The sequence below is a fragment of the Vanessa cardui genome, chromosome 15, assembly GCF_905220365.1.
Source record: "Vanessa cardui chromosome 15, ilVanCard2.1, whole genome shotgun sequence".
In the NCBI taxonomy this organism is placed as follows: domain Eukaryota; kingdom Metazoa; phylum Arthropoda; class Insecta; order Lepidoptera; family Nymphalidae; genus Vanessa; species Vanessa cardui.
Window position 1 is genome coordinate 7,720,461 of NC_061137.1, and position 12,932 is coordinate 7,733,392.

The 12,932-nt window shown below is 35.1% G+C and overlaps 1 protein-coding gene across 1 annotated transcript; it reads right to left on the reverse strand.

Moving 5' to 3' along the window:
• Positions 1-8,485: 8,485 nt before the first annotated feature.
• LOC124535893 lies at positions 8,486-12,284 on the reverse strand. The gene is made up of 2 exons (XM_047112294.1): positions 12,143-12,284; positions 8,486-11,022 (listed from the first exon to the last, which is right to left on the reverse strand). The coding sequence occupies exons 1-2, from the start codon at positions 12,282-12,284 to the stop codon at positions 8,486-8,488; spliced, it is 2,679 nt and encodes an 892-aa protein (XP_046968250.1).
• Positions 12,285-12,932: the final 648 nt, after the last annotated feature.

Sequence of the window (12,932 nt, forward strand, 5' to 3'; positions counted from 1 at the left end):
ACCACTGAATCTTCATGTGCTTAATTTGTGTTTGTAGTTAGTGGAACTGCTTGGTGGAATAGGTTCCAAACCTTCTCCTCAAAGGGAAGAGGAGGCCTTAACAGCAGTGGAAAATTTAAAGACTTGTTGTTTTTAGTATATAATTTATAAGTTTAGCTGATAATTGTAGTTCTTTCTGTAATATTCTATTTTAATAGTACAAAAAGAGTATGATTCATGTTGTTTGCGTTAATCCATTAAATATAATAAATTAATCCTATCGAAATTAAAAGCATGTTCACGTTAAGTGTTTTCTATGAATAAAAAATGTTATTTAAATTTTGCAATTTTGATTACAATTGTTTATCGTTAAGAGTAATAACAAACTGTTTAAATTATGTGAATAAACTTCCAGTAAGATACATTAAAAGCAGACAGATCGTTTCGACCAGTGTTCTTTAACTTCTTGGATACTCGACCCCATATCAATAATATCTGGTGACACCAATACTTAATTCAGCTGTACCTTCCAATTTAAATATGCGTGTCTTAAGTGTTAATTAAATTGTGATCACTGTTAAATGTACCTGCTTTTTTAAATTGACGATTCGAAACAGTTAATAAAAACAGGTAATTTATATATAGATAGTTAAAAAATAAAGAGGTATAAGTTAACACTAAAATTGTATTTTTGTTATATTATAGGGGTTACAAACACTTGCCCTTTCATTAACCCTCGATTCCCCGTGTATCGCTTCGCGACCCCCTAGGGTTCGAGGCACACAGGTTGAAAGACTCGCTTATACCGATCGTGATTGTAATATTTGTCTATGTTTTATGATACTAGTCATCGTAAAATAAAAGATTTATTTTTGTTAAAAAAATGCAGGAATGTTAATACCCGCCCCGGCTTCAAACGGGTGCAATACTGAGATTAATATTTGTGTATTTACGACATCACATTAGAAACTTTTAAAATAAACAGTGTTCCTTAACCATATTGTCCATGTATTATATACAAAACCTTTCTCTCAAATCTATTAAAAACCGCATCAAAATCCATTGCGTAATTAAAGATCGAAGCTAAGCATATAAATGGACAGACTCGACTTTATTTTATACTATGTAATGATAATGATTATACAGTTACCACCATCACCACCGGCATTAGACATTGGCGCCGTGCACTCTTCTGCCTGCAGTTACACTGGTACTAATAATAAATATTGCTGCTTGGCAGTAGAATATCTGATGAGTGGTTGGTACTTACCCAGACAGGCTCAAACTAAGTAATCTAGTACATCAGGTATATATATACGACGTTGGAACGTCGATTAGAAAATTATATTTTTATGACATTTTGCTGATGTCAGTGCAAAGGTTAATGTGAAAATCGTGTAAAGTATTACGGGAGAAAACTATAAACTGCTCCATCCGTATATTTCTTTAGTATGTACTCTTGTTTCTTTTGCTAGTTTCATCGTAAAAATATTAATAAATTTAATAGCAAAAACGTTAAGTGTGGAGGTAGTTAAGGGAAATACATTAAGGCATGTGATATACAAACAATTACAACACAATTAATAATTATTCTTTTATTTTACCGATATTTATTTTCAATTAGAATTAGCGTAAATTTAGGTTATCATGTAAACTGTAATTTATGCCATGTTTTTCAGTATGACGACATTATATTTATCAAGAAATATAGCATTCAGTAATTACTAAGATTGCTATAAATTATTTAGTATCCTGTCTTTCTAATGGAAACGAAGTTTGATAACTAATTTGAATTATATTAAATCTTAATGTATTCCTAAATATATAAATGAATATTCATAAGATATTTAACTCAATTTATGTAAATTTAGTAGAAAATATAGTTTTCGCGCTTATACAAATCAAGTTTGCAAACTCACTAATTGTAGCCACTTCGGTGGAGTAATAGTTGGAGGCAGAAGAAAATAATAACGCACATTCGGGGCACGTGTAGCTCCATCCATCCTCGTAATTGCCGACAGGCGGAAGATAGCTACGGAGTTATGACGTCACATAACGTGCTAATGACGCCGTAACTGCATTGCCCCCGGCTCTCGCCTCAGCAATGGATGCAATGCAATTTACTAAGAACCCGTTAACGCGACATTTTAACACGTTTCGCACCTGTGCCCTTTACTTTTAGAGAAAAGAACTAAAGTTTATTAAATTTTAGTCTAGCTTATCAACTTATGTAATATTTAACACAATTATGTACCTGATCGCTCGAATACATACTTGTATTTATTTCAGCCTGAGATAATTTCCGACTTAATGTAATACTAACTAATATGATAACGGTGAAAGTGAAAATACGCTTTCTCTTTTTAAATACTCAACCAATCATCATGAAGTTTTGTATGTATGTTCACAGAAAAGGCAAAGGATACCTAATGCCATCCCTCACACGAAAAATAGTATATTTTGATCAAATCCAGGCAAACACCACTATGCTGTCTGATTTCTTCGAAATTCTGCCACATGTACATTCCACCAACCCGCATTGGAACAACGTGGTGGAATATATTCAAAACCCTCTCCTTAATGGAAGAGGAGGTCTTATCCCAGCAGTGGGAAATATACAGGCTGTTACTTTACATTTTTTTTACTTTACTAACTTGCTGGAGAATACTTTACGCCGCTATTTTGTATGGTCTTTATTTGGTGAAGGTCGTCGGTCTTTCCATGCGGTGTCGCTTTTCTGATCTTTCTGGAAAAATCCATTTCTCGTTTTAGTCGCCACAGACACATCGAGCAATGTACACATGTTGGGCAACATTTAAGTAGTGGACTAATCCCACAGTTACTGTTCACATTCATAGCAGGTTTACTCAATAAAAACTTAAATATGTGGAGTGAATATGTGGGTTCTGATTTTAGTATATACTTGTATGCTAGTAACATCTGTTCCTGTGTAGCTTCTAACCTACTTATCGATAAATTACACGTCTTTAGCTTCGTCTTGGAACTGTACGTGAAGTATTATAATCTTTCATGTGTCACATTTACGTTATCTAACTGGAAATTGTTAAATTTAGAATTTCTCAGTGTAAAATATTTTTGTAAATGACCCTACAAACCGTTTTAAACGAAAATTAAAGTTGATCTAAGTTAGCGTTAAAATACCAGCTACGTATATCCTTGATTTATAAATATAATAAATATTGGGCAGCATCACATATAATTACTCTGATCCCAATGTGAGTAGCTGAAGCACTTGTATTAGGGAAAATCAGAATTAATGACTGTACCACAAACACTCAGACCTCAACAAATGTCAACATAGAAAACTAATGAACTCTTTCTACATCGATTCGGCCAGGCCGGCCGGGTATCGAACCCGGGCCTAAGAGTAGATAACCTATGAAAACTCGTGTATACACTACTCGATCACGGAGGTTTGTCAATCAAAGATTTAAACGAATTAAATGCAATACTTAAAAAAAGTAAAGTAACAGCCTGTAAGTTTCCCACTGCTGGGATAAGGCCTCCTCTTCCATTAAGGAGAGGGGTTTTTTGTAACATATTCCACCACGCTGTTCCAATGCGGATTGGTGGAATGCACATGTGTCTGAATTTCGATGAAATTAGACACATGCACAATGTTTTCCTTCACCGCCGAGCACGAGATGAATTATAAACACAAATTAAGCATATATAATTAAGCATGTAGTGGTGCTTGCCTGGGTTTAAACCCGCAATCATTGGTTAAGATGCACGCGTTCTAACCACTGGGCCATCTCAGCTCTCTCTTCTAATGCAATACTTATAACGACTTTTTTCTTTTTCTCGATTTATGATGTTTACCATCTCGGGCGAGTATGAGATGGATTATAAATTAAACACATAAATATTCAGGGCTTCTTGCTGTGTTTGAACCTACAATCAGAGGTTACGGTTCTAACCAATAGTGCATCTGGGCTTACGAATAATTGTCGTTAACTGACATATTTCTTTACATTATTTGTTTGGATTGTAATTCCCGTTATCCTTCAAACTATTTAAAAGTCCACATGCTTAAAACAGAGAAGCTATATTAAAATCGATATCCGTAATGCGAAATTAATAAAAAAATAATCCTTCTTTTACACAATGACGTACGAAGCCGTGATGTGCAATATAGGCCTTTATATCTAAGCGGTAGATGAAATTATTAATTCCTTGCTTTTTTTCAATTTCAACTAAATATTTTGCAATGAATTATTTCCATAAGTTTACTAATAATGTATATAAAATTGTAATTACTGAATTTTATTTAAATGCGTACCTATTAACCTAGCCTGGTTACGGGTACAATAAGAGTCCACATAAAACTAAGAAAAAGTTTATATTGAGAACAAACACACGAAGAAATATTTTTGTTTTATTTTCGGCAGGGGCATTCGCTGGCATACGCATATCTTAACAGAATTTTATAACAATCAGATGAATATTTAGGGAATGCATATGGGAAAAGCAAAGACACATATTCAATTTAATTATATTAATGTTTTACAATAATAAACTTCGATTTACTAGCACTTGGTGGTTGGGCTTTGTGCAAGCCCGCTTGAATAAGTACCACCCACTCATCAGATATTCTACCGCTAAATGACAGTACGCAGTATTGTTGTGTTCCGGTTTGAAGGGTGAGTGTGCCAGTGTAACTACAGGCACAAGGGACATAGCATCTTAGTTCTCAAGGTTGGTGGCGCATTGACGATGTAAGGAATAGTTTATATTTTTTACAGCATCATTGTCTGTGGGTGATGGTGACCACTTACTATGCTCGTCCGCCACCCTAATCCATAAAAATAAAAAAATGAATAAAAAATAAAAATGAATCTACAAAGTCCTTTTATTTACCATACTTATTGTGTTTATCTTTAATTAACAGTAGTTCGATAAGAAAATTGCTCATATTTATACAATTTATCAATTAAGGAAGCCTAAAAAGAAAATTATCAACGGTGAATGCGGAATACACCCACACTAAGGCTCGCGTGCGTACGTAGCGTTGATCTTCTAAAGTGGCGATCGCTCGCTGAGAGATCCGATTGATTTTCGTGGTGAATTTATTGTTTGTTTTTCTTTACGCCCAACCTTAGGTTATATATAAAACATAGATAGCACATTTTATACAGTTTAAACAAAATTGTTAGTTTAAGATATATAAAAATATTTTGACGGCATATCAAACAAACTGTACAACTGAGTATACTCTATGATATTTACAAAAATCAATTTCTAATGTGTAGTTGTGAGATATTGTAATAAAAAATATTTTTTCTAAAATTTACTTATTACAGCGTTCAAGTTTCTTATATAATAGTTTTTCATTTAATAATCAAATACTAGTATTGTATGGAAATACTACAATAGCCAAGGCGTGCAACAGATACTATACCATACAATAACATTTTGAAGATAAATTCACCAACATTTTTATATATTTACAACAGTAACAGCCTGTGAATTCCCCTCTTTCCCTTTAAGGACAAGGTTTTAAAGCTTATTCCACCAGGCTGCTCTGTTGCGGGTTGGTGGATACACATGAGATAGAATTTCGTTGATATTAGAAACATGCAAATTTTCCAACGATGTTTTCCTTTACCGCTTACACGAAATTAATTATAAACAGAAATTAAGCACAAGAAAATTCAGCTTGCCTGAATTTGAACCCGCGATTATCGGTTAAGATACACGTGTTTTAAGCACTGGGCAATCTCGGTTCTCTATACATGTACCTAACTATATTTTAATTAGTTAAGTTTTTAAATGAGTTACCCTCGTACAATATATGTGTCCTTAAAGTTTCAAGGTCGTGTAACAATGCTCTTAAATAGATACCAGGCAAAGGGTTCCAACATTGTTTGGACAGCATATTGCGACAACTGAAAAGTGTATTAATTCCACTCAGTGAGCTCTCTCAACAAATATTTTGAGTGGACTGGAACAACAACGCCTGAATTGCTCGATATAACGAAAGGGATGCCATCCCGAAGGATTCAGATAAACAGTTTAAGTATTCTCTTTGGCAAACTTTGAATACGAAATTGAATTCGCAAAATAAATACTTAATACAACAAATGAAAAAGGTATCTAAGTTATTTTGAAGATAAAGAAAAGTTTCTTTATTTGAATAATTATATTACAATCATTTATTTACATAACAAATAAGTAGAGAGTAACTTAGGTTTTATTTCCAAGTAACACTCATTATTCAAACATTAGTAATTTTATATTTCTTATCTATAAACATTTTTATATTGATTTCTAATTATAAATGTTATCATTTTTCATACATAACTGAATGTATAATTTTAAGCTGTTAGCTATTTATATATATATATATTATGTTTTAATGATTGACCTTCTGAACACTTGAACAATTAATGTGATTTTCAAGCAATAAATTCGTTTCGAGACGATTGTTCAATAATCCTCACTAAAAAAGTTTTCTTACTAATACAATATTATTGTTAGTTCAGTGTCACAAAGGTAAAAACATAACCTAACTATAATTACTAACAAGGTCCGGATTTATGAATTATTTTATTCAAAATTATTATTAATATGACCTCAGCTCTCGGTCGAGTTATTAATAAATTTAAATATTATTATATATTTGCGGGCAGCAACGACTCATACCCGTACATGCTAGTATCTTATAAGGGACGATGACACGAGGCCCTAGGGTATAGTAGTCGGTTCGTAGGGATAAAATAGAAGACCGCTGATACAAGACGCTAATGGCTTAACATAGCGAATACAATGTTACTTTTATAACTAAGATAATAAATTGAGGCTCTTTATCACAATATAAAATATATTTACAATTTAAGATATGTTTTATTAGACTGCTTTTTTCATTATGTCTTATGTGAGGTGAGATGGTGTAGTGGATAGAAAACACGGATTTTAATAATGAATTACGGATTCAAATTCATATGTTATGATTTTTTGTTTGTTTTTGTTTTAAAAAAAATCATCTCACACTCAGTTATAAAGGATATGTTAATTTGTTTGACTAGTTGATTTATTTGTATGTGTCATTGGATTAGTGGATAGCTTATGAGGCCGTATAGTTCCTAGGGTTTTACGTTCGCATTCCAGGTCAAACGAATAAAATGTTTGCAGCTGCTCTAAGGTTGATAATTTGTGATACACTACCACCGTATGGGTCATTACAGCCCTATTGGTTGATGGTATTGTTGTTGTCGCCTAACGAAAAAAAAACTGAAGTCTGCTTTTACACCAATTGGGATGGAGGGTGAAATATTTTAGTCCACTGGATACCACACTATTAAAACATAAATAATTTTAAGTTAATAAACAAAACATACATTGTTATTATTAGTAACCATAAGAAGAAATTTAAATAATCTATTGTTTAAGTGTGAGCTTAATGTGTGTTAAATCTTGTGACGCAAATATTTTGAGCGACATTCAATATTGTTAATGCTAAAAGTATTTTAACAGTATTCAATTATTTTATGTTACGTTTTAATATTATTAAAACACTGAGTAAGATTACAAATTATTTTATTGAGTACTAGCTGACCCGGCGAACTTTGTTCCGCCTTAATGGCAATAAATAAGCAAGTTTTTATTTTATTCGAAAAAATACAAAAAAAAATTAAATAACTACATTAATCATTCATTATTATTTCTGTATTTTAGTACATAGGTTGCTCTTCACTTAAGCACCTTGTGATACACGACATTTTTTGTTTTATTATCAGGCGCAAAAACAAACAACGCAGATGGTCTTCCGACCCGTGAACATGCCACGTATAATTGACCATGGGAAAAACATGAATGTTCTAGATTTAAACCACAAACTTTTAAGGATTGGCCTTGTGATTTGTTGATTGTCATGGCAAATGCAAGACGTATCGGAAATTGAAGTCTTTTAAATTCAAACGGCATATCGGTTGGGATCATCGGGATCCTCGGAATGAGAACTTCCTCACCTTTGAATTTTCCTATCATTATCGTAGCGTAAATTACATTGTTCATCAATTTACTAACCACCAAACGCGTACCGTTGCACAGTTTTGGTTGGTTTATGTTTCGAAGCATGATTACTACGGAGCCAACCTTTAGGCGTAAATTGTGCGGTGGTAAGCCAGGCACGTCCAAAGAGTTTAAAAATTCAATTGGATAGTTGGTGGCTTCATCTTCATTTGTGACGCAGTCAATAGATTTGAATAAATGCATTGTTCCAATGATCTTATTTTGAATTATGTCGTTCAGGTCATCTACATCTTTATTCTTAGCCGCTAAAATTGCTCGCTCACTCAACCATTCATTATTTTTGTAGTTAGAATTAATATTTGGAAATACATTGTTGATAAGTTCGTCTTTTGATGAGACAAAATTACAGAAATTATTTGGAAATGATATTAATCCGCTCGATTCATCGACAGGTACTTGACCATTACCGATAGTCAGCAATTGCTCCGAGAAATCTTCAGCAGATGTATCATTAAGCAATGTAACCCTCATGTTTGTTGTCAGCTGCAGTTTCTTCACATAGCGCCATAGATTTGACGATTTGAGGCAAGCGTTTATTTCGTCGGCAGCGGCGGCTTGGAATTACTGGCAGTATTTGGCGGAAATCGCCAGACAGTAAAATCATTGCTCCTCCAAAACATCTCGAGTCATTGCGTAAATCTTTTAATGTTCGGTTAAGTGCTTCTAATGCACGTTTATGCGCCATTGTGCATTCGTCCCAGATGATGATTTTCGATGTCGCTAAAACTTTGGCCATTGCTGAGTGTTTTGCAATATTACACGTTGGTTCTTCAATAGTTTGAAGATTTAACGGTAATTTGAATGCTGAATGAGCCGTACGGCATCCTTCTAACAATGTGGCTGCTATTCCAGAAGAAGCAACTGCAACCGCTATGTTGGATCTCGCCCGAACAGTTGCTAAAACTAATGACATAAGAAATGTCTTGCCAGTTCCACCAGGGGCATCTAGGAAATATAAACCACCATTTTCATCAGCGATTGCCATCATTAAAGTATCATAAACTTCCTTTTGTTGGTAATTCAACAGGGGTACATTCCTTTGAACTACTAAATCTAATTCCTGGTGATCATATTCACGTTCCCGTTCCAATTCTCGATTAAATGCGTCATTAATTTCACGATTTGGCGCTGGCATTCCTAACCTGATTAATAAATTACCGCACATGAGGTAACACATATCTTCGATCAAGAGTAAAGCACGATTATGTATCTCCTCATTCATCTCAATATCGTGATTTCTGGAACTGACACGACTTTGATGTAAAATATCTTCTGACATACTATCCTTGTATTTGTGCCACAGGTTACATGGGTTTGATGGAAAACATGTCGAAATTATAATAGCGAATAATGTGCGTATCTGACTTGGAGATGCAGAGATAATGGCTTCAGCGATTGTCGTATCCCAATGGGTATCGTTTTCTAATAATTTCAATTCTTCACATGCAGCACGATATGTTGGGAATATTACACCATTAACAGTTCGTAGTGTCTCAAATGAAGTTGGCCCACGCACATTCACCAGCAACAACCGCAAATAGAAACATTCATCATTCTTTGGATGAACTGTATACATACGACCAAGAGCATCAGTAGAACGCACATCTGGATACCCAGGAACCGCATCACCTTGCTTCCGTCTTTGAAAATTCTTGGATGAAGCATTCCAAGTATAATAACGTGGCATCTCCGAGTAAAGCAAAGTTCGTGCAAACTGATCGCTTTGGCAGATTGCAAAAAAACTGGTCAATGTAGTTGCTGGAGGTGTTTCAGCACGTTGCGTAGCATTCGAAGCCGTGAAATATACTCGTTGACCATTCTCCAGATGCACCGCCAAATGTATAACAGTAGGATGACGTTCGTGAATGGGAAATGCGAATATACGCCAAATCGCTTCATTACAGTTCACATAACGACCAACTTGATAGCGTGAAATTTCATCGTTGGTATTCGAGGATTGCAATCCAAAAACCGCCATATCACTGCCTTTCGTGACATATTTGCAAATATATTTTATGGACTTAACTGAATTGCAGTATTCAACGTTGCAATGTGTCTTGAATGTTTTAGAAATAAGTGGCGAATATGGAACAATCCAACTGTTGTCGACAACGAAATCCATTCTTTTCACTTTCGTTGTGACAGTTCGACCGTTGTCATCTGGTGATCGACGCCGATACAGCGGATACCCATCGTTGCCAGTGACAGTCTCCGCCGTTAATTTCCGTGGATATCGTTTAGAGCACTTTCCATCGACCATGCAAGGTGATTGGGGGTTGATGGAACCACACGGTCCATGAATCATATTAGTAGTAACAACATCATGTAGGTCTGGATCGACTTCATGATCAGGAATCTCGGCACATATGATATCATCTATTTGGTCAGGCTGAATTCTTTCCACTAACCAAATAAGAATGTGTGCGTGCGGCAGGCCTCGCTTTTGCCATTCGATTGAATACATCCAGCATCGAGTATCTCCAAAGACGCGTTGTTTAACAATAAAGTTCATCAGGGACCGATTTTTTTGCCTGAATATACGTGCTGTGATGTCGTGTCTATCATTTGATGTTTGTCCGGGAAGCAGCAATTGAGTAATTTCTATCCATTTTGGATTACAGGTAAAAGTAATAAAGAGATCTGGCCGGCCGTAATGACGAACATATGTCATTGCATCTTGTGCATATTCATGCATATGACGTGGGCTACCAATGTAGGTCGCCGGCAGAATAGTTAATCGACCAATATTAGCTGCATTTCCTTCAGTACTAACTGCATCACGTAAATGGATGTACTCCTCAGAACGCAGTTTGGCTTGGTTCAACCTAATAAATGTTAAACGTTCCGTTTCTATTTTTACATACATGTCAACGCAATACTGCTGAAACAATCGACGAAACCGCAGCAAATAGTTGTCAGCATTTTGACGAATCATCAAACGATATGCATAATAATTCATTGAGCTAACTTTCTTTGTAGTTTCTTCACCTGAAATTAAAAATTTGATAATTAACCATTTCAAAGGCAAATAATACAGACATTAACCATTATTAAGATACTGATACTTTACCATTCAATGGATTTATCATTTTAATATTAAAATAATATCCATCTTCTCCTTGCCAAAACATCAGTGGGTATTGCAATGCGTCATATGATCGATGAGTTTCCGATATTTGTTGCAGTTGCCCAGTATCGCGACGTGTAAGCACAATATCGCGTTTTTCCAATTGTTCACCAACAATCAGGATGGCAACTTCGTCTATTGTTGGAGCATTAAATGTGCGTTCGTGTGTTCCAGATGGTCGTTTATCTGCTTTGATGACAACTTTATAGTCATCATTTGGCATGCGCTCTAAAGCACTCTTAAACAACCTGACCAACGCATGATGTTCATGAAGCAGACACTGCAAGTCTTGAAGAATTGCTCGCTTCATTCCTGCATTGATCCCTAGGCGTCGATCAAGTTGTTCTTCCATGTTGCCCATGAAATATATTTGTAAAAATTTATTCTGTGTATCTTCGAAAGGTAGTAATGATCCAATTCGATGGTGAATCTGTCCTTGTATCTACAAAATAAAAACCAGACAGTATTAACTGGGTTATAAACACTTTTCTCCGTGGGAGAGTAGTATAATACATACCAATAGATAAAGTAAGTTATTCTTTAACTACATTCTATGTAAGTACAAAAATAAATACCTTAAATGTCGGATTAAAACCTCCTTCTTCGATAATGTCTGCCCCAAATGACGTCATTTGGAAACAACTATTGTATTTTCGAGTATTTGCAAGAAAGTGGCGTGATTCTTGTGTTTCGCCGCAAAGCAATGAATACAATGGCTCATGTGGCGGAGTCAACACTGGCAATTTCACTTTACCATTAACGCAGCATAATCCAGGCGTTTCTCCGGAAAACTTTAATGCACCACAATACTCGCAAACAACGTCCATTTGCCCAATGCAAACGCTAGGATGCAAGCTGTAATCATTGCTGCAATCGTATCGAAACGCAGCTCGATTCAAATCAGCTAAATATCTTGTTCTGCGTCGCAAATTATCTATTTGTTGACTTCTGTTGTTCGCTCGACGATTCTGCATTGCCAACCGAGCTGTTTCACGGGCTGCTTCACTTTGCTCTCGTGATTGAGAAGCACGAAGTCGAGCCATACTATTGCGGCGCTGTTCACGTGCAATTTCTTGTTCTTCTTCAGTCCTTTCATTTGCAGTATTTTGTATTCTTCTTGCATTACGGCTTTGTCGGGAAAGATTCGATCGTCTTGGTCGCGGCATTATTAATTAAACTTCACTTCACTTCAATCCACTTGTTAATTATTTATTTAATAGAAATAGTTTTAATAGTGATTTCTTACAAATATCAAATTGTCATCCATACGTCATTACATAGCTGTCATTTTACGTCAATTACATAGCTGTCATTTGCGTTTTGTTATTCCAAGTCTGATTCTTTTTTGTTATACCACGTTTTATAGTGACTGACGTTTCATGTCAAGTCACACAGGAACGCTGTCGAACGGGATAAAAAGTATCCTATGTCCGTCTCCTGGCTCTAAGCTACCTCCCTACCAATTTTCAGCCAAATCTGTTCTGCCGTTCTTGAGTTATAAGTGGTGTAACTAACACGACTTTCTTTTATATATATAGATATAAATACAATTCGGGGTGATCAAATATAATAATATTGCTTTTAATTTAAACAATAATGAATAACATGAATGTGAGTGAGTCAAAACATCACTGATGCTGTTACCGTCAGTTGCAGATGAATGATTGAATGAAAGTGATAATCAATGAAAGTGTCTTGGTTATAGTGTAAAACTGACGTCAAATATGTTTTTGGGCTTTCTTGGAACAAACTAATATACATACTAAACACG